General features: G+C 45.5%; 1 protein-coding gene across 2 annotated transcripts in view; it reads right to left on the reverse strand.

Moving 5' to 3' along the window:
- Window positions 1–22,409, reverse strand: part of Nebl (nebulette) — a 381,690-nt gene extending 359,281 nt beyond the window's left edge. The window contains exons 1-2 of one of the 2 annotated variants that reach the window (XM_063237909.1): window positions 21,898–22,409; window positions 20,624–20,718 (exon numbers count right to left, since the gene is read on the reverse strand). In XM_063237909.1, the coding sequence (XP_063093979.1) occupies window positions 20,624–20,718; window positions 21,898–21,966 (164 nt within the window). In that variant the 5' untranslated portion in view covers window positions 21,967–22,409. The remainder of the gene's footprint in view (window positions 1–20,623; window positions 20,719–21,897) is intronic. The other variant, XM_063237908.1, reaches the window with a different exon arrangement.
- Between the last annotated feature and the right edge of the window lie 1,035 nt (window positions 22,410–23,444).

Genomic DNA, 23,444 nt, shown 5'->3' on the forward strand with positions numbered 1-23,444 from the left:
AAAAATAAAAAAGATTACCCAAATAAGCATAAGTGCTAAGAACTATATAAGGTTATAAAAGTTTATCTATTTGTTTGTTTGTTTTTTTGAGACAGGTTCTCACTATATATTTCAAACTGGCCTCGAACTCAAAGCAGTCCTCTGTCTTAGCCCCCCAAGTACTGGGATTACATGCATGTGCCACTATGCGCAGTAAAAGTTTTGAAAATAGACAGGGTTGGCAGTATAGTTTAGAGCACAGCACTTAGCATGCACAAGGCAGAGACAAAGAGACAGACGGGCAGACAGACAGAACTACAGGAAGGTCGGGGAAGGCACCCCTGTAGACAACAGAGAGACAAAGGGAGACAGGCACCGCGTGGGTGAAGTCTTCTGTGGCAGAGTCTGAGGAAGAGGATGAACTTGGGCAAAGGTCCCGGCTCCTTTTCAAGTCGTCTCCCTCAGCGGGTCTCTCTCTGTTATGTTTCTCTCTCAGCAAATCCGTATCAACTTCTTAACTAAATAAAGCCTTCCCCTGCCAAATCAGAGCAAGGATTGTTTTGGAAAAACTCAGGCTGAAATATAAAATGACAGAGCCTAGGTTTTCAAACATATATTTACAAAAATATTTTTTTTCCGTATTTCAATATCCTAGTTTATTTGCAGCTCGCTTCTTTTTTAAACTAAGAATGTAGATGTGAGTATTGCAAGTTTTCACTTCTATCAACTTTCCGACAAATTCTGCAAGGAACAGCTGTTCCCATAAAATTTAATTCGCCACTTCTCCCCCAAAAAAGTCAGTTGGATGTAAAATAAGTTTGCCTTCCTGCTCATATTTCACAACCAATTAAAACTGAAACCAGGGAACCCCCACGCTGAAGGCTGCTTCTGGGACCTGCACGAGCCCAGGGTGGGGGGCAGAACCCTGAGTCCCAGTGCTGAAGAACAGACCATGGAGCGCCAAACACGAGCACTGCCAAGAAAGAAACTGTTGGGGATGGTTGGCAAATAAAAAACTGAGATGTGAAAACTTCAGGATGATCAACTGCGCAAATCAATTTCCACATTTCCAAAATTTAAAAGACGGAAGCGGGGTGTGGTGGTGCACGCCTGTCATCCCAGCGCTCAGAAGGCTGAGGCAGGAGGATGGCCGCAAGTTCAAGGCCAGCCTGGGCTACACAGTGAGTTCAAGACCAACATAAACTACACAGCAAAGCCCTGTCTCAAACAAAACAAACAAAAAAAAGTTTAAAAGATAGACAATACCTACTCCTAGCTGACCTTGGTGAGAAACATCCTTGGTATGACTTCTGAACAAAAGTCACATGCAAAGCCAACAGGCTGGTAAACTAGCTTATGGTGGTAATCAGCAGCTCCCAAAATAAAATCTTTCTTGGAATGTTTTCCCAGGTGCCTGGGTCAGAGAGAAAATGCACAGGAGGTATGACCACAACCGACCTCTTCTCCAGGGCTGCAGAGCAAGATTCCACAGTCACAACCCAGGCCCAACAAGCTGGGGTCTGCACTGAGAAGCAGTGAGAGAACCAACAGCTTCTCGGCCAGGCCAAGGAAAATGAGTGGCGCTGCTCAGAAATACCCTGCATGGTGGGAGATCCTGGCACCTGTCACCCAGGAGGGCAGGGAGGGAGGGCGGAGGGCACGGCCGAGAAGCGGGTAACTAAGTCAGCCTGCCCGCTCCCCCACATTTCCCTCCAAACAGCCCAGGCCAGCACTTGGGAAATGAAAGGTTTCTGCACAAGCAGCTACACACCAGTGTGGGTGGCGACCATCTCAGGTGGTGATGGAAACCACCTGGTGCAACCTGTCCTCAGACACTCTTGTCCTGCAACTCCCAGGAGACAAAGCCCCCCACAGTCCAGCCTCATCGGGACTCTGGATTCATCTTTTGGACAAAACCTATTCCCCTTTACAACCAACGTGCAACGCTCCCTGTACTATCCACACACTAAGAGCCCTTTGGGGGGCAGCTTGTACAGTATTCCCACAGCAGCCGGGTTCCTGCCTGCCTCCTTCCAAACCCACGCCACGCTCACGGATGCTATTTCCCTTCTCCACTTGATTCTCATCTTTCATCACTTTTTTTTTTTTATACCGGGGATCAAACTTATGACCCTGCACTTGTCAAGCAAACTCTTGTGCCACTGAGCTATATCCCTGGCCCCTGAGTTCATCACTTTCTAACATATTATATATTGTTTTGTTTCACCCGCTAACATAGAAGTTCCACAGGGTAGGGATCTTTAGCTGCTTTCTGGACAGCAGTTTTCCCAGTGTGAATGGCAGTGCCTGGTTCACAGTAAATGCTCAATTAATAGTCAGTCAATGGATGGATTCTACTACTGACTGAGTAAATGTAAGGGTAACTGAATCACCATTATCAAGAAATGGGACAGAGGAGGCGAGTCTTACTAGGCTCACTGTGCAAAGAGACAGAGTCAAGTCGAATTTTATTTCCACCCCAGTGTTCAAGAAATATGGGATTCCAACACAGGACAATCCCCAGGGAGTTTCCAGCTCAGTGATCTACCCATTCCTCTACCATCCTCCACAATCAAGAAGTAACTTCCCAGTTTGGGCCTCAGCGACAGGAATTCTAATAGGTTTCCAATCCATTCATTCCAAGAATTCCATTTGTACCCAATAAGTGTCCACACACTGCATTTCCCATTGTCACACACTGTCCCTGGGCTATTCCTCACATCACAGGCTGACAGGTCAGAGATACTTACCATTAATCAACACCCAACATAAATCCAGAGCAAGAGAAGCCAAGAAAAAACAGAAAAGAGATGTTATCTCACCCCAGCTTTTAACTAGCCCACCCAATCCAACCTCAGGTAATTTCATACTGTGTTTGGTTCCAGACACAAATTCCACTCTAAACTCAAGAACCACAGCACAGAACTTAACTTCCTATTTGGAAAGAGACAAAAACCCAACATATCATGTTCTGGTAGAGAAATCCAGCAACCACAACTCTTTTCCTATTTGTTCTTCTAAACTGAAAAGTGACCTTGGAAAAACTAACTACCCCAAGGTCCCTGTGTGTAGCAATAACATCGCTGCATATACAAAGAACCACTTCCATCCTTTGTGGATGTCCTCTGGGCTCCTAACTGCTTGTCCTGACCTGGGCACCCCAGACCATGGGCCTTCTGGTTTGCCCACATGTGGCGAGATGATGGGAATGGCTGGTGTGTATGGGTGGGCACTTTTAATGCATCCCTCATGCGCATCTCTTAGCAACAGTAGGCAGCAGTTGCTATAGGCTCTGGGATGGCATTTAAGATCCAAATTGCAACTGGATGTGGTGGTGCACACCTGTAATCCCAACACTCAGGAGGCTGATGCAGGAGGACTGCCGTGTGTTCAAGGCCAGCCTGGATTACATAGCAGGACCTTGTCTCAAAAAAAAAGATCTAAACTATAGTATTATATTATCCCAGTGCTTACATATAAAAAATTCTCACCTCAAAGCTCAAACTCATAGTAACTACCATACAGCAAAGTTACAAAGTTTAAAGCTGACCTTGTCAAACGAAAGTATATATAGAAATTAAATATAATCTTAAAAAATGTAGGAGCAGCTAGGCATGGTGGTGCATACCTGTAATCCCAGCACTTGGGAGGCTAAGGCAGGAGGATCATTGAAAGTTCAAGGCCAGCCTCAGCTACAAAGTGAGTTCAGCACCAGCCTAAACTATACAGTAAAAACTGTCTCAAAAATATATATGTATGTGTGTGTGTGTGTGTGTGTGTCTGTGTCTGTGTATATATATGACTGCACTGTATTTGTTAAATGGTACAAAATTTAAGGCCACATAAACAACACAGAATGGGCAAAATACAAAACATTCATAGATGCGGATGCTTCTCTACAATCTCTTTCACCTTCTTCCGTATTTCTCTTTGCTAAAATCTAGCTTAATCATGAAGAAAACAATTCTCTAATTCAATAGAGAGTCACTGAAAGTGTTAATGCCAGCTAGGGAATAGCCGCTCTTTACAGCAAAGCCTAAAGTAACCTCAAGACAGTGAGCCACCACCTAGACACTGGAGCACTAATCCTGGTCTCTGCACTCCTGGGCTTCCACTGCCCTATACACTGAAGAACTCGTGATATAAAACAGGCCAGGAAAAAAGGTAGAACTCTCAGAAACAGCAGCATAACTCTGTATGCTATTCAAAATGCTCCAGAGTATGTGCCTTCTTCCCAAGTGACAACAACCTGACATAAACCTAATACCAAGGGTTTATTTAATGGGTTCTCTAGGATACCACTTTTTTTAAAATTATAATTTAAACAGTAAAAAAAATTTCTTCTCAAACTCTTATTCAAAAATCTACATCTTACACAAAAATCTAAAATAATTTGAGAATGTATTCCAGTTCAGAAAATGTATATAAGTCCTCCCGTAACCTTGAAAGACTGTGCCTATAAGAATGTCACGCTCTAGCTTCAGACATGACAGGTAATCTCAGGTAACCACTGCCGGCTATAGTTCAAAGGACATCACCAACTGCGACACCTGAAAAGATCAGAGCAGTGGCACGGCGAAAGCAGTCCCTGGTTCCAGAAACAAAACTGCCTGCACGAAGAGTCTGCTCGGAAAAGTAGTGCCCAGCATTCACCAAGCCTCGCACATCAGGAGGGCTGTGCCTGTGCATCATAAACACTGGTTTGCTCTTTTCTTCCTTACAATCAAGAGTTGAGCCTGCCCGGTGGTTAGGACAGAGGCCCGGGTGGAGCTGGCCCCAGTCAGCCGCCTCTGCCACCTCTCTGCTGCCACATGGGAAGTCACCCTAAGGTTGCAGGCGAGCTCAGACTCCAAAGTTTAGCACAAAGGTTTTTAGAAAAGTTAAAAATATCCACAAGTACTGAATTTCTGGCTACTCGAATGGTAAAAGTAGAAAGGACCAGTCCGAAACTTTAAGACAGGAAGCATCAAGAGCTCTCAATTATTCAGGGAGAGGAGTATTGTACTCATGTAATTTGGGCAAAGTAGCATTGCCCTTTCTTCACAGATGTGGAGAGCTTTCCAGCTGGCTCCACGCCGACGCGGTTTGCAAGCATGGTGCAGAAAAGTACAAGTGTACTTTTGTCCAAACGTACAAAGAGTTATCCAAAAAAGTAATCCAAGATAGAAATGCTAGCAGTACTGGGGGAGGCACTGAACACTAAGATCTGATTCTGGGAAGGAAAGGGGAGGAGTGTGTTTGGGATTTGTTTTCCAAGTCTGGGGCAGGGGTAAGCGTGGAGGAGGAACGCTGTTTTTCAAAACACACATGAACTCCACTGCTGGCTAAGATTTCTATCTCACTAAGTTCACCTGGGAGAATAGGCTGGCTAGGGACCAGGTCAACAGAAAACAAAGCAGGCCCAGCCTCACGCTTATCACAGGAAGCACCTATGCCTGTTCACGTACACAGTCCTTTCAGGAGCCCACGACTTACACAGATCTACGGAAAATGCCAACACTGCAAAAGTAAGCTTATCTAATGCACCCTGGAAACGCAGATAAAAGGCTTCACTACTTAGTAAATTTTAAGAAAGTAAAACTTGCTGGGAATGTGAGCTTACAGGCAAGTGGCTTATGTCTGTAATCTCTGCCCTTGGGAGGCTGAGGCAGGAGGATTACCATGAGTGTGAGGCCAGCCTGGGCTACATAGTGAGAGCTTGTCTCAAAAAAAAGCAAGACAGATGAAGCTAGCTGAGAAAATTTCAAATTAAATTTTGAAATTAAACTGTAAACCTAAATTATAGGGATATTAGGATTAAAAATCATCACTCTAGAATATTTACATTGAACTAGAGCCAAGGCCTCTGTCAAAAGATTTCTTTTCTCCCCCTTTTTAAAATAAAGTGGTAAGAACCATGTCATTTTCTATGAAATGTTAAACTGTATTCTTCTTGCCATTTCTACTTGAAACTGAAATTCATTTCCCTATAAATATTTTAATACCATTCTCGTCTAAGCAGGAACAATCTATCAGAGGACGATTTCCTAATTGCTTCACAAGCATGCACGGGAGTTACACAGTAAAGGTCTTTGATGGAAGGGGAGGTTCCTATGCCTAGAAAATAGTCTCAAGAATTTGTATGTCGGATGAACAGACACCGCAGCCAATTTACAATTCAGACCAAGTCTCTATTTCTCTACCTTTACATCTCATTCTCCAGGTTTGTTGAGGTACAGTTGATTCACAAAAAGTAACAGCACTAGCCAGGAATAGTGGTGCATCCCTGTAATCCCAGCACATAGGACGCTGAGGCAGGAAGTTCAAGGCCAGGCTGGACAACACAGAGTTCAAGGCCAGCCTGAACTAGGTAGTGAAACTTTGTCTCAAAAAGCTAAAAATGAAATAAAATTAAAATAACAACATTGAATAGACTTCAAAATTCCAAATTCATGATGTATATATTCCTTTTTTCAGTACCATCAAATATCTAGCTAATTTTGCTTTGCTTGACTTTTTCTTAGTGAATCTGTGATAGGCTGAATTGCTGGGTAAGGACATGCTGGATAAAGACACACTGTAGTTCTAACCCCAAGTACCTCAGAAGGTGATCTGATAGGAAAACACAGAGTTAACTGAATTAAACTGAGGTTATAAGGTGGGCCCTACCCCAGTAGGACTGGTGCCCTTCAAACCCAAGATCATTAGGAGCCAGATGTACACACAGGAAAGAGGACATAAATACACAGGGAAGCCGGCCACCTACAGCCTAGGACAGCCTGCCTCACAGGTCCGAAAGAAGCCAGCTCTTCAGACACACTGACTCACACTTCTGGCCTCCAAAATTGTAAGACACTAAATTTCCATCATTTAAGCCACTCAGTTTTAGGTCCTTTGCTACTGAAAAGCCCAGCAAACTATTACAGAGCCCAGGAGGTCTTTTTAGTCTGAAGTCTTCCCAAACCATCTCTGCCCTCACTCAGATGAGAACTTTGCCAGGAATTAATGTCACATTTATTAGGCTGTAATTTCTACAATCTGTCTTTTCCCCTCACTAAAAGAGAAATGGAAATTTTCCCATCCTTGAAGCTCTGTTTTGCAGACAGTTTCTCAAAAGGAGCAGGCAGTAACAATTATGCCTAATTCTTCCACAGAGTCCGCTCCACGTCCACTGCTGGCACAGATTATCCTACAGATTTGAAAGGGTCACCAGAAGAGCAGGTTATACTCCATCACTGTCCGCTGACAACCGCATCCACTGCGGATGAGAAAACTAACACAGCATCGTCACTGTAAGGGGGAAACCGAGGCAAGCAAGGGCCAGTAAGCTCGCTGGGCCCAGCGGCCATCCCTCTTATCTTCCCACCACGTCCTCTCTTGTTGCTAAGGGCCATGACTCCGGGGCCGCGGTTCCCCACATCTGCAGGGCACTCTTGGATCCCCAAAATGTTACTTCGCTGGATCCAGAGCGTCAAAATTCTTGACCGTAAAGAACACCTTAATGTGTTCTTCCTACTGGTTCTCCTAACTTCTACTCTTAAGTTCTTAATGATGCTGGTAAAGCATTGCCAGTTGTAACTCTATTCTCCTTAGTAAAAAAGAATGAAAGCCAAGTAGGAGTCAAATAACTACTCTTTTTCTTCACTATCATTTAATTGTTCATTATCACAGTGTCTCTCCCAAGCCATGGTCTAGCTCTCTTCTTCCTCCCTCGGCCTATAAATGCTGTGAAAACTCCTCTGTCTTCAAGCTTTTCCACAAGCCATTGCCCTCTGTGCCCGCTGGCTTCCCTGATCCATCTCTGTTTGTGCTCTTTCATGAACTCTCAGCCATCCATCATTTAAATTGCATGTTGGACTCATCTGAGCTCAGAACTTTTGTCTTTAAGCAGCAGTCTCCCTCGCCTTTCTCTGCAATAATTACCACCTTCTACACCAGAATTTTATTTTTCAAAGTTTCCTCATTTTAACCACCTTTCATTCTATTCCTTTAGCTGTAACTTGGCTTGTTGCCCAGCTCGGCACAATTAGGACAGAATAAAATCTACAACAGGTAGAGGTCAGCGCAGGTCTCGGACCACTGAGGATGTGCCCTCCCTGGGTACTGGGGGACCACAAGCTGTTCCTTTTTACTCTCATCCTGGCCCTGAAATGGCTTTGGCTCCTGCCGTGATGCACTGACCTGCCATAGACCCAAATGCAATGGAGCTACCCAAGCATGGATTGATCCCTCCAAAACTGTGAGCCAAAATAAATCTTTTCTCTACAAAAGTTGATTTATTGCAGGCGTTTCATTACAGTTGTGGAAAGCTAACACACTGTCTTTTGTTTACTTATTAAAGACCAATTTTATCAAAGGACAGCTGCAAGCCAAGGAATGTACTGGGAGGAGTGAAATGCTATGTGGCTCCTGTCCACAGAGAGCTCTCAGAACCTAGGTCTTCTTGAACAAATACAGCCCTGCCCTCCTCTCCTACACTGCTGATAAATGTTCCTAAAGCCTGGGTGTGGTGTGACCTGAAATTCTTGCCTTGACTCTCAGGGATTTCAAATAACAGAGATCACTTGTTCCAAAATCCTCATAATTCCTACTACCTCACCTCCTGATTCTTCTTTTCCAAATCCAGTCCAAAGCAACATAAAAACAGTGTAACTATGAACAAAAGCAAAGCAAGGAATCACATGCTTTTCTTCTCTCATACTTTTGGCAAACAAGGCCTAAGTGCCAGCAGGCTGCAAAGTTTCCAGACAAGCAGCACACAGTCACCGATGCAGCGGAGCAAATCCTGTGTCTCCTTCGTCTCCGCCTCATTCAAATGTTCGCTGTCACCTTTTACCTCAAGTCTCCCCTTGCCACACATGGATTCCCTCACTAGACACATTTCTTTTCGGAACACAAACCTTCCCACTGCCCCCATCTAAGTCCAGCCCACACCTGTCCCACAGCCTGTCCCCCTTCTGCCCGTCCTCCCTTGCCTATCCCCCATGATCCTCCCCTTCAGGCGCCTTCTTTATGTGACCACCTGTTTTCTCCTGCTATAGAATTAATTTTTAAATCCTGGGAGGCAACCTTCTCCTGACCCACCAGGACACATGAGAGAAAGAAGCCCAGCTATCGGACAAAAGACCGCTGTACCCCTCTCAGAGTAAAGATACTTTTAAATTCAACCAACCCAAGCTTTCTCAGTGTCTGCTACAAACTCACCATATAGAGGAGGGAAAAAAAACAAAAACATAATATGCTTTTCTTTCAACTTCTGTCAAGCTGCCCTTACACCAGGTGCTTGGTTGGGCAGCCACCCCTGGGAACAGACTGTTTGTGTCTGAAGACACTGCTCAGCTCCCTCGCAGCCTTGAAGCAAAAAGACTACAGAAGTAAACCCTTTACACAGGATTTTCCTTCCTTAGCAGCCTGAGAGGAGGAGCTGTGCTAATATGGTGTTTCTATTCCCAGCAGGAATAACCCTTAATTATTATGTGCCTGAAGTATCTCGGAAGTTTTAAATAGAATTCCACGTAACATTAAGAAAAATCACCGAACTACGTCACTGGCAACAGAAAAGAAGTTACATAGAGAGAGAGAGAAGCAGTGGGAAGAGGTGGGGGGAGCACAAGTTTTCATGAGTCGCTCAGCAAGTTCTGGAAATGGGAGAGAAAAGGCATATAATTACAAAAAACAAAAAATGAGAAAATAAAATTCTTCCATAAAAGAAATACAGACTTTCATTCATCACAGGTTGAGTCACTAACCCCTGATTACATTTCAGGAAAGAAAGTGATTAGACCTATTGCCAGAAGCTCAATATATAGGATATACAAGTGAACATATATATGGCCTTCTGTCAAAAATCACAGGATTTGCTCCAGTGACTCTAGAAGCAAAGTTACAACACAGTGATTTTATCAATTTAATAATTAAGGGCATTATTCTCCTCCTCAGTCCAGGTAGCTATCAATTTCAATACTTCCCCTAAGCAGAAGAGGTACTGAGAAGTGGTCCAAGCGTGGCCAGCTCCAGTTGGGATTGTCACATGGGTCCTGTGGAAAGGGGGGTCTAGTCCCTCTCTCTGACTCACCTGCCTTGGCCGGGACGGAAGAATAAGGCTGGCTGCTCATGTGGCCAAGAGGGCTCACCGTGTCCAGACCAAGCTAGTGGACGAGTCCCCTCTACCAAAGGGTGTTTTCTAAACATTGTATGTAGCAGGTGACACACAATAACAGTTAGGACCAGCTATTCCCTCAGGAATGGAATTTTCTTATAAGAAAGTCTTATTTATAAAATCCAACTACAGAGAATTATTCTGAGGGTCTTCCTGTGTATCCAGTTGGATGTATCCAATCCAACTTCTACTGATTAAGTGAAGATGGTGGACTTCACACTATTCTTATCAGAATGAAACAGGAACATTCATGATATGAACAAAGAAATTGAGACAGGGCAGATCACAACTGCTGTATTAAAAAAACACTTGATTGACCTTGGTCCGTAGTTCCTGGGAAGGGCACTCTTAAATACTTGGATTTTCCCAGGTAGCTAGAGTTTGTCTGTTATTCGTAAGCCCCCTGGACACATCTGAGTATCTGCTTTCAAAGAGAAAGGGGATCAAAAGATGGAAAGAGATGGGAAGGAAAAAAAGGAACAAGGGTTGAGACCCACTTCCCACAAAAAACGTAAACATCATACGCTACAACCATGTACCAACAAATACAAAAGAAAAGATGAAAAAGGTAGGTACTGGCTGCTTCTGAAAGACTGACCATGTAATCAGGTTGGAGTGGGGCAATATTAACCGACCCTGCTAGGGAGGGAAGGGGTGCAGAGACTGGCCAATGAAAGGGTCAGTCATGCCCAAATAGTGAATCCCCCATGAGCACCCTGGACCAAAGCTTGGCGGATACTTCTGCTTGATGAATACATCGATGTGCCAGGTACCCAGGAATCTACAAGACTTTGCCCTGGGTGTCTCTTCATTCAGCTGCTCAATTTATATCATTTATGACAAAATTATAACCTTAAGTACAGCAGTTTCCTGGGTCCTGTGACTCATCCACGCTAACTTCATATCTGAGAGCCCTGGGGAAACTGTCAATTTGCAACCAGTTGGTCAGAAGTGTGGGTGAGCTGAGAATTTCCGGACTTGTGGCTGGCAATCTGAGGTGAGCGCAGCTTTATTTCAGGCTGCGTCCATAACTTGGGAGGCAGTGCTCACCGCAGGTGGTTAATATCACCATCACACATTAGCACTGCAACACCCCACGCTCGCCGCCTTAAACGCCTGCCAGGAACAGTCTCTTTCGGGAGCAAACCTCTTGAAGCTGACTTACCTACATACCCCTCTATCCCATCCAACCCCAGGCTGAGAACCAACATGGTCCAATAAGCAGAAAATCACCCCGAGTGGATGAGCAGACACAACTATAGTACAAAATGGCTTTTTGATGAGGGATGTAATTTTTTTTTGAGGTAAAACTACGATGAATGCACAAATAGTCAAACAGTGGACAGAGGTTCAGAACATTTTCACAAAGGTAGCCAGACTTACAGCTCAAAGTAGCACTTAGGCAGGAAGCGTATTAAACGGACAGCAAATGGTCAAATCACTATATTTAACAAATGATGAAAATCATTTCTAACTTTTATTAAATGTTCTTCTGTGCACAAAACGCTCCTGAACTTATTTAATTATTCCAATGAACACTTAATCCTATGAGGTCAAGTCTATTTTTATACCCACTCTACAGGTGAGGACACTGCTATTTAACAAGTTTGGTGAAGGCTTCGGAGCTAGCGGCCCACTGTGGCAGCACAGGAGGAGGGTACACAGAAGCGGATAGAGAAGACTGTGGAAGGTCCTGTATGTTTTTCAGAAACCCAACTTGTTTTGTTTTTCTGCAGGCAATGGGCAGGTGCCACACAGCAACCAAATCATGTTCTGAAAGACAATGTTAGCAGTCTGCAACAAAGAAAAGGACTAGAGAACAATGGTAAGGTGCCTGGCCACACGAAGACAGCGGGGTTGGAGAAAGAGCAGCAGAATGGGTACACAGGGCTAGAGATGATGCAGCGGAGGTAAGGAAGGTGGCAGAGAGGCAGCAGGTAGAGGAGCCAGGTGGATGCAGGAAGAGAGGCCAGGGAGAAGGATGCAGATCACACAATGGAACGGACACCAGCACGTGTGTGCAGGGGCATGCCCACAGGGTGACATGTGTACCTAATCGTCACTACTCTGTGCTAACTCATGGAATTCATGATCTTGATCCATTAACAGATAATGAAATGCTATTTAAAGCCATATTCAATACCGGCAGGCAACCAATTAGCTCCCCCTCTCCATCCCAGATCTGCAGCCCTGGGCCGTGCCCAGCCATCTTACTCCTCCAAGCTCTCTAGCTTGGCTTTGTACTTGCCTTCAATCCGTAATGAGCATCAGGGGAGCTAATCAAGGATTTTATCTAAATGGCTGTTTAGACCGCCGAGCTGAAGGAGAAGTAGAGCAGACCACCAGTACGGTTATTGATTGATGAGAGTCAGGAATGCACATGGAAAGCGTTATCTGCTAGCTCCTCCCAGCAGTCAGTGGGGATGAATCAACAGAGGGGGCAGCAGGGCAAATGGAAGCTAAATGCAAAGCCACTCTCTCCTGGACCCCACTAGGAAAATGCAAAGCTCACTCTAAATAAAATGAATGCTGGGTTCCTGTGCTATAGTCAGTGACACCCATTCAGACCTGGTCCTTTAAGAAATAGCTTCTTTCATGGCTGTGTGGATCCCATCTAGGTACCCTGAGAGAGGCCCGCAGAACCACCTGATTCATTAGCAGGACTTTGCTGATTTCCAACAGCAACCCTGAGCACAGCAGAACAGATAGCAACCCCTTTCGTTTGTCTCCGAAATGCGGTAGTTACCCCACTCATAAAGATTCTCCAAATGTTAAAAGCCCCAGGCTACCTATGTGTGCTACACTGTGGAGCCGAAACAGCAAGCAAGGGAAAAGAAACTCAACGCCTACTGCCTCTACAGCCCAGAGCGTCAGGTGGGCTGCGCCTGCATCTCTGCCGCTGCCGACATTCCCAGAACCGCTCGCTCATACGCTCATCTGAAAATGTTTAAAGAAGAGCTACCAAAATGTACTCTTACTCTGGTCCCTGACACATAGTCAATACACCTTTAAGCGCACACATCTATATCCTGTGTTAACCTTGCCTTTCACCATGATTCAAGGGATATCTGCTTGGGTTCACGTCAAAATCTTTCCTAATCTGACATCATTCCACAATAAATGCATCATGGGCCGGGGATATAGCTCAGCAGCACAAGCGCCTGCCAAGCACAAGGTCATGAGTTCAATCCCTGGTACCAAAAAAAAAACAGTTAAAGCACAATAAAGGCGTCATCATAAACAAGCAGAAACTGCACATCTCAGGCGCCTTTTTGGAAACATGTTCAAATGAGCCAGAGCTCATTGCCTGACTTGTAAATATGACCCTCTACCATGATTCCAAGATATTAAAATACTGCTGTCAATGACACGACATGGTAACTGAGAACCAGAGCACTTGCATGTATACCAGAACATTCTCATTTGGATCAAAGTGTAGTCTCTCTTTCTCAGTCACCCAGTCATGACAGAAAAAGTCATCCTTTCCTATACAGTGCTATATCAAGGAGCAAAGGTCTCATTTTTTTCTGTGAGACATGCAATTTAAAAGTCAGGCCAGCTGGATGTGCTGGTGCATGCCTGTAATTCCAGCACTCAGAAGGCTGAGGCAGGAGGATCACCGTGAGTTCAAGACCAACCTGAATTACATATCGGGACACTATCTCAAAAAAAAAAAAAAAAAAAAAAAAAAAAGAACAGCTTCTAATGGATACTAACAAGAATCTACATGCCACAATATTCTCCCATAGAAACTATCACTTTTAACAAGCTGACAGTTTCTCCTATCTTTAGGGAGAAATATAAGACTGCTTTCAATTTATTATTATAAATAAGGGATTGGACTGACACTCAGGTACCTACTAGGTATCATATGATATATTAAAACTTACAAACATTTACCCCATTTATTAGGATGAAATTTTTTTCATTTTATAAAATATAATGAACCTCAGAAGAAAATCAACATCAACAAGGGATGCTTTCAGAAAGACATTATATTTTGGAATGGAGCCTATAAGTGCTGACAGTAAATTGTGACATGTTTGTTTTGTGTTAGAATCCTTGATTCTGTCCCATCACTAGGTATACTTTATTCTTGGGTCTCATGTATGGTAAAACCTGGTTACCAGACTCCCAGGCAGGCTCCTCAAAGCCCAGTCGCATGCAGCTCATCCAGCTCATGTAAGTGTCAGAAACTCCCTGGCCTCGTCCTGAACTGGGATTATGCACAGAAACCTCACTGAGACATTGGCATAGCCGAAATCACTGAGGCAGTTAATGTTAATTGAGCACTTCCTAAGCACCAGGGTCTGGGGACAAGTGGGTGAGCAACCCATCCCTCCATGGGAACACAGATAGGGAGGCACAATGGCTCTCTCACACTAGGACACCAGCTGGAGAAGGGCCAGTCTAGACAGAAGCACGGGAAAGCAAGGGTTCTGGAGACTACCAATGTAGCTCACAGCTCTGTGCTTTAGGTGATTCTCAATGATTTCTGGTCTGCAGGTCACTACAACTAAGGAACCAAGCCAGACACCAAGGTGTACACCCATAATCCCAGCTACACAGTGATAAAGCTGTTGTCTAGCATACATATGGCACTGGTTGGAGTCCCCAGTACTACTTTAAAAAATAGAAGAAAAGAAAAAAACTAGTGTTTCTTCAACTTTTCAACAGAAAAAAATATTGTCGTATTATGATCCAGGCCACATATTTACCCATATTACTGGATGGAAAAATGTCTTCCAAAAAAATGCCATTTGACTACTCAAATGCACTTGGATATTTTCTCCCCTCTTGCTATTTTTCTTTCTTTAAATTCTGGTCACAACCCTCTACTGGATGACAATTCATACAGTGAAAAACCTCAGCACAAACCTTTCAGTATTAAGCGAGTTGTGGTGGTGCATGCCTATAATTCTAATATTCTGGGAGGCTGAAGAGGGAGGATTGCAAATTTGAGCCACGCCTAGGCAATTTAGCAATACACTTCTCAAAAATAGTACCACTGCAGAAAGAAGAGCACCACTGCCAAAGAAAGGTCTCCCATACATCAGGCTCTGGGCTGGACCCTTTCCTTTGTAGCCTCATTAATGTGCACACAGATGTTTGGGTCCAACATTAACAGTCCCATTTTACAGGTGAAGAAACTGAAGCTTAGCAATCCAGAGACTTGCTCAGTAAAACAATATGAAGCCAGGATTCAGTCCAGCTCCAATGAGTGCTAAGTCCCTGATGATAACACACTGCACCTAGAGTGGGTTCTTAGGTAACCAGAGCTAACCAAACAGGAGGAATTTCATAAGTTTCCTGGAGATAACTTGAGTCCTGGGAGTATTACAGAATTAAATGTGGGAGTTCCAAACACCTCTGAGAGCTAGATGGTGCAGAGACTCACAGGTTTGCATTTTGCTGTTTCCTTCCTTGTCCTCCAATAACCCCAGTAAGAGGACTAACAAGCAGTGACCAGCAGAGAAATGGTAAGTGAGAGCCAGCAGAACGGTGGCCTAGATAATCACCCTCCATATCGCCAGCTGAAGTGTACCATGGGCACTGACCGTGCTGGGGGCTCCTAATGACCAAAGCCCAGCATCCTCCAGGCAGTGGATGGGCCATGAATATTCAGGAGAAAGTGCTAACACAGCCAGAGGGAAGGTAACAGCAACTTGCAGTGCCTGCTGTTTCATTTTTCAGAAGTCTTCCAAAATCATGTGAAGTGAGGCTCTTGGGTGATGGGAATCTTATTCAGAAGGATAACTAAACATCCTTAAGACGTCTGTGCTCTTTTAGGCCTATCATTAAAGATGCATTTGACAGACAGTCAAGAGGTATGAAATGTGTATAGACAAATGTTCAGCCCAAAACATTTCTGCATAAGGGATGATTTGGGGAAATTATGGGCAAGGTCATGACCCAGTTCCTACTCTGATCCAAGACAATCAGATGTTCAGTGACAGCCTGTAACCAGCCAGCCACTGGCATGGCTATAAATGGTCACTGCCTGGAAAATTTTTGAGAATTGATTTTTTTCACACACAGAAAGTAAACACAAATTTTGACTTCTATACATAATAAATTAAACAATTTAACAAATAGCTTGGGGTTTATATTCTTTGGCCTATCACATAGCAAAAGCTTTACAGTTTGACTTGGCATGCAAATTCACATACAAACACAAGCTCTGTTTTTTGTCTAATCATCTAGTGTTATTTTCTCAGCACCTCTTAGCAGTAAGAACATTGCTTAGCCCTCTTTGGTTTGCAAGTTCTGAGATGAAAGCAATGCAGAATGTGCTCAAGGAACCACTGCCTGCTTATGAAACATAAAGCTTATGCAAACAGGGCACGTACTCAAGTCGACCAGTTTGTTTTTAAATATTTTAATAGTATGCTCTGCTGTGTGAGGAACTAAATGTGCATTAGGCCCAATCTTACATCTAATATGTACTATACTTTGATCATTCTATCAAAAGATCAAAAATTAGCTATCCTATAAATTATACTTTATCCATGTTCTCTTTCACAGAAAATCAAACAGAATACTTGCTTTTCCTCTAAACACAGGAGAATATAAACAAGCAACACATTGAAACCAAAGTGTTCACTGCTTTATTCTATTTTAAAAAATGCCCTCAACTGTCAATTAAAATAAAAACCCTCTACATTCTTTTTAAATAATTCTAAATGTCTGTGCATGAGATTTCACATTTTTCAACATATTCCTAATATTTCTTTTGAAGGTCCTTAATTATATATATTTTCACAAGAAATGTTACTTGAACCTTCTTCCTGAAAAACTAGAGCCTCTCAGAGTTTTCAGGAACCAACAGCGACAACCATAGAAACTCAACGAGTGACACTGCATATCTAAGAACCATGAAAAGTTATCATTTTCACATAAAAAGTATAAAGTATGAACCCTGACTAGATTCCAGTTTTTAAAAACACAGCTGTAAAAGTTACTCTTAGGACAATGGAAATGTGAGCAAGGAAACATACAAGAAAAGTGTTTTTGCTAATTTTCTTAGGCACAGTAATGGCTGACTCATCAAGACAATGTTCTTATTTGTAACGACTAATGTAGGGTTGCAATGTCATGATCTATGAAACCGAAAACAGCACAACACTAGCACAAATAACAAAATTCAAAAAATTGTACATAAGACTCCCAGTAGATTAAAATCTGAAGCACATATGACAAAATGTTAATACATGAATTTCAGTACAGGGCATATAGCTGTTCCTATCATCAGTCCTTCTCATCTGTGGAGTCCACATTCGAGATTCAACTCATCATAGATCGCAAATGTTTTTTACAAATTCTACCTGCACTAACCATACACAGACTTTTTCTTTGCCATTTGTCCCTAAGCCATACAGCTCTACTATCTACATAGCATTTACACTGTATGCTTTATTATACATCATCTGGAGGACTGAGGATTTAGCTCAGTGGCACAAGCAACTGCCTGGCAAGTATGAGGTTGTGAGTTCAATCCCCTGTACAAAAAAAAAAAAAAAAATCCCAGCACCCAAGAGGTTGATGTTGAGGCAGGAGGCTCATAGAGTTTGAGACAAGCCTGGGCTACAAAGTGAGCTCAAGGCCAGCCTGAATTGCCTATCAACCAAAAAGACCAAAATAAAAACAAGTCATCTATGAGTAATCCATGGTCTATAGAGGGATTATGTAGGTCCTGTGTAAATACTACACAAAAAGAATTTGAGCATCTGAAGATTTTGCTATGGGGAGGGCTCCTGGCAACAACCTACCTAAAATACTGAGGGATGAATGTGTTACTCCTTCACTTATTCTGCATGTACAGAAATTTTCACAATAAAAAGTAACAGGAGTGGTGAAGAACAGTCATTTTGTGTACACTGGCTGTTGAAGCAGACTAGGGACAGATAAAATATTGCTTTACGCAGAGCACAAACAGTTCATTTTCTGGGAGCCGTCCACATTAGAGAAGCAGTGTTCCCACTGCCGACCCACAGAAACGATGGCGGCCCTTGCAGCCAACCACAGGGAACTGACGACACACAGGACCTGAACGGGGTCAGATGCCACAGGGTCCCCGGAGGGCAATCCATGCGCACTAGTTTACACGGCGACATGTGCTCTTAGAACATTATGGAATGAGAAAAACAGACACCTTTGAACCGGGAGCCCTCACAGCACACGGAACTGGCAACTCCCCCGCCTCCTCTCTGGAGTCAGCACATCAGTGTGCAGCAAGAACTTACAGCCAAACTAAACGAACTAAAAGCCTCAGCTCGCTCTACTCATCCACCCCTAAAAACGGATTCCCAGCTTTCCTTTTTTATCTATTCGATAAAGTAACTCTCCGATCGGATGTTTAAGCTAAAAACTGACATACTACCTTAAAAATCAGATCTAAAACGACCTTAAAATGCTGGAATCAAATTAGAAGTGTGAAAGAGGTAATCTGTACACATTTGACTGAGAGTTACCTGAAGTATTAACAATAAATTCAGCCCTACGAAACCATACAGCAGGCAGGGTATTTCCTACTAATAAATAGGGCTTTTGTGTCGTTGTTCTGGTTTGGTTTGGGGACCCAGGTCTCTCTACTTCTGGGTACCGCTTCACGGCTAAGTCAGAGTGCAAATCGGCCTTTCTCGACTTGCCCACAATTTGCTGCAGAGTCTGAGATTCTTTTATTAATCAAACTGAACTTAAACTAATGAGCAAGTGCTGGCTTTAAGCGGCCCAATGCCATGACTCTGTTTCTGCTGCCTCTTTTTCATTTTTTGTCTTTTTTTTTTTCCTCTCCTGGCCCATTCTCTAGCCATCTAGCCATGTTTGATGCAACAGTCATTCCCTGCATTCTCTGTCCTCTTTCCCTCCCAGCCTGTCCAGGCCTACCACAGCACCCACAGGCACTGTTATCTCTGGTTGAAACTGTAACAAATCCTGATGTGGCTCCCAAGGCCTGACCTAAGGGGGCTGCAGGCTGAAACCACCACAGGAAGAGTGGCTGGCTGGCTTTCCTTTAACCAAAGAACAATTATTCCGTTTAAGGCTTTTTGGGCCCTTTCCCTTCACTTACTGCGGCCTGCCTTTGATCTTTAACCAATCACTTAGACTCCTCCCTACACAAAGCAGGAGACCACAACACTGAAACTTCACCTTTGGTCCACCTCTTCCCAGGAAGAGGCATGGTCTAGATTGTAAACAAGAAGTTTGGGTGATAGCTCTAGACCTCACTTATCCTAGCAAGTCCTAAAGTCTTCCAAATACCCATTCTCTGATTTCTTCAAAAGTTTCTAGTTTACCTATAAGCACTCAGCCAAACCTGAAGGAAATACAAATAGAATAAACAAAATTTAACTCTTCATCAAGCAGCTTTTAAAAAGCTCTTCACCAGAAAGGTAGAAGCACATTACATTTGATTACCAGTACTTTTCAGTCTACGATGACGCACAGATCTAGGCCTGCCATCTCCAGGAGACCAGGATGAAGCTGCCTCAGAGACTCTAGGCAAAAGCACTGACGACATTCCAGCCAAAGGCGGGGGTCACCAGCCAACCCAGCCCCACAGGGGAACTGGGAAGAAAAGGAAGGCTTGGGAATCAGGGCCCAGAGTACACAGCTAACAGCAGTACACGGCCAAGGAGTACTCGTAGATGTGGAGGGAAACCGAGTCCTCAGGCTACAAGGTAGCCATGTGGAAGCCCTGGCAGACAAGGTAGTCTGAGCCTGCTGCCTGCAGTTTCTCAATGCCTCAGTTTACCTGTCAAATGGAGATGCCCCTTAATTCACAGGTTCTTGTAAAGGTTTGACCTGTTTGAGTCAGTCTGAATAAAGTGCTCAGAACAGGCTCTGACCCACAGCAAGCACTATGTAAATGTTGGCTAACTGCTGTTTTAGGCTAAAAGTATGCCACAGAACAGCCTATCCCACAAAGCCTAACTTCTTCAATCCCCATCTACTACCAGACACTGGAAATACCCAGTCTACTACAGCAGACCTACTACTAACAGGCTGGGAACATGATGTCTCAATTCTCTGGTCCCTTGTTTAAGCCCCAGAATGCCTAGTGTGGTCTCAGCTGAGACAAGCACACCAGACTCTTTTCCCTAGCAACTAGGTTCAGATATAACACTGCAAGCTGGTAACATCCTATGATTAAAATGGAAATTGACATACGATGAAAATGGAAATCTACCTGACATGCATGTCAGAGCCCACACATTCTCAGTGGGTTAGTTCTGCAGCTCTTAATAAATGTCCCTAAATCTGCCAGGCTGTGAACTTCAAAGATGAATGAGGTGGAAGATGCGAGCAAATTACTCTACACATTAGCCAGACATTAGTGCAGTGACCTTCAGCAAAGTCCACGGCCCCAGAGTCCACAGCATAAACAGGTAATTGGCCACCAGCACACCCGGGTGGCACAGGGAGTCAGTCTTTCAGAACAGGCAGAGCCACCCCTGGATGCTCCACGCTGTGCCACAGCTGGTGAGCCAGGCTGGTGATACTTACGCATTACAATAGGGCTTCTTTTCATAGCCTTTGTAGTTGTTCATGTTGAGAGCCATCTTACAAACCTCACAATGGAAACATCCTTTATGCCAGTACTGAAAAAGAAAATAGTGAAACATCCAATATGATGCAAGTTATGCACAAGAGGAGTACAAAAAGATGACTTTTCAGTGTACACAGGCCCAGTATTTGAAAATATTACAAGCAGATGATTTCGGGCTGTGGTGCATGTTTATCCACTTTCAGGGCAGTAAATAAGGCGGGGTGCCATTCAATTTGAGTTTAATTTCAATTAGTCCCACTACAACTACAGACTCAGGAAGAAAGAACTGCTAAGGTTCAGTCCATATTGCCCTTCCACGAGCAGTCAGGAAGGAACTCTGAGGTGGTTTAATAGAGAAACGGGGCCGTACAGGGTCTTCAAAAGGAAAAGGATCCCAGTTCAAAGTGCTTAAACGCAGAGTTTGGCAGAGCTCCAGAAATGTGTGTGCACTGGAAGTCAGGCAACCAGCGGCGGCAGCAGATAGACCAGGTAAATCCCCTTGCCTGCCACCCCTGTCCGGTTTCCACTAAACTGTGGGAACGCAGTCTTTGTACGGGAGGACGTCTGGCTGGAGGGAGGCACTGGTGTCGCCTCAACTTCCTGGAGACGCCTCTGGTGGTTCTAATTGCCAGTCACTGGCCCAGAACGCCTAGGTCTCTCTAGCGGGATGTCCGATTCCATCCACACCCAGCAAGAGCACAGGTCACAGCTGGTGGCACCCCAGCTAAATCCACTTCCTCTGGAATTCCCCACCCGGGTGGATTAGACACCCGTGGGTCTGGCTCACTGCGTGGAGCCTGTCTCTCGGGTGGGGATTATTCTTAGCAATGCGGCAGCGGCCTTCTGATGACATATTAATTACTATTTGCATTTCTCCCGAGCTGCAGTCCCAGGAGGCACTAGGGGGGAAGGGGGTGAAGTGCGGGGACCCGGGGCGGGGTAAGGTCAGGGACAGCGCAGATGAGGGAGCGGCGCGGCTTCACCAGCTGCACGCCTGCGTGCCCAGCCTGGTCCCTCGGTGCCCTGGGTCACCGCTCCCCAAAAAAGCAGAGGTGCTGATGGTGCGACACCCCGACCGCAGCCTTCCCTGCTCCAACGCCACTGTGGCCACGCCAGGTCCGCGACACCTCTGCCCCCGGGCGGAGACACCTCGCGATCACACTAACCCGCTCTGCCCTTCGCGTCTCCGGTGCCCAAACTTCCTGCAGCAGGTGCAGCCCGCGCCGCTCACCTTATCCAGGCAGTTGACTTTCTCCGTGGGGTACACGACTTTCCCGCAGCGGGCGCACTGGGGGTTCATGGTCGCAGCTCCCGCGGGCGGTGGCTGCAGCGGCGACGCGGCTGGGAGCTCCGAGGAGCCGCTGTGACATCCCCCGGGGCCCGCGCTCCGCCCGGGTCCGGCGCGAGGCTCCGCGCGCTGCTGGAGCGGGGCCGGGCGAGGGGAGCCGCGGGGAGCCGCGGGGAGCCGCGGGCCTGGCTGGCGGGGCGCTCCGCACTCGGCTGGGTCCAGCCGGCTGACTCGGTCTGCGTCGCCGGCGCTCCAGGTAGCGGTGACTCACGACACTCGCTCCCCGCCGCCGCCACGCAGGCCAAACCCACCGGCGCGCCGACCCGAGTGGCGGTGAACGAGCACGCCGGGCACCGGGGAGGAGCCGGGGCGGGGCGGGGCGGGACCGCGAGGGCGGCGCGGGGTCCGACTACGTGCCCGCCCGGATGGAGCGCGCGGCGCAGCCAGGTGGGCGGCGGGGGCGGGGGCGAGGTGGGGTGCGGCAACTGGGGAGGGCCCCGCGCCCCGCGGCCCTGCCTCCCCGAGCTACCGATCTGACTCCCTGGTATACCGGGAGGGCGCGGGAACTCTGCGCCAGCGTGCGCCCACGCTCCTCCTCAGGCTCCCGGCACACACATCCCTGGAGGTCGCCAGGAGCAGGCTGACCCGCCACGAGCTCGCCCGGAGACCCGCGGGGAGCCCGGGACCCGAGGCCCTGCGGCGCGTGGGGTGGCTCCGCGCTGGTCCTGGACTCGCCCCGGAGAGCAGGCCGTCTGCCTGGAGTCCTCTCCATCGCCAGCCCCCAACCCCTGCAGCTTGAATACCACTTGTCTTTGAAGAACACCTGGTCCTTCAGGCCCGAATCAGGCCTCTCTTGATTACTAACAGCCCTCGTTTGTTTTATTTTAAGCATGTATGCGCTGTAGTGTTCGGCAATTCAGCACCACAAGGATCTGCGAAAAGTTCTTCACCTGCGTAGAGACAAGCAATAACAAACTCGGTCCAACCAGAAGAACTAGAAAATCAGGCTGAAAGGTAGGATGAAACTAAAGGAAACAGCAGGCTGATGATGATGATGATGATGATGAAATCTCAGAATGAATACATGTCACTTGCAGGAAAATGGACGGATTTTGAGACCACAGAAAATTAAATATCGCATGGCTCTCTTACATTAGAAGTCCAAAATATAGTCAAATAAAGGGGAGATGGCAGGAAACAGCGAAGCAGACTTTCTGGAGGTGAGGAATGGGATTGGTGGAAGGAGGTGGGGAGGAGAGGATGGGAGATACTCAAAATTATATACGTGCCAGTTCTCCAGAGCGAATGTAAATATTATGTCCCAAACATTAACCAATTTAAATAAAAATCCTAGTATTGGATTTTTGAAAGCTAGCAAAATGGAGCTATACTAACTAGATTCAACACTCAACCCTGACATTTACCAGTCTCGTGAACCACGTGCAAACTTTTAGCCTCTCGGCTCAGTTTTCTGATCTTCAGAATGGGGA

The sequence above is a fragment of the Cavia porcellus genome, unplaced genomic scaffold, assembly GCF_034190915.1.
Source record: "Cavia porcellus strain 051 isolate PalLab524CR breed Dunkin Hartley unplaced genomic scaffold, mCavPor4.1 scaffold_27, whole genome shotgun sequence".
Lineage (NCBI taxonomy): Eukaryota > Metazoa > Chordata > Mammalia > Rodentia > Caviidae > Cavia > Cavia porcellus.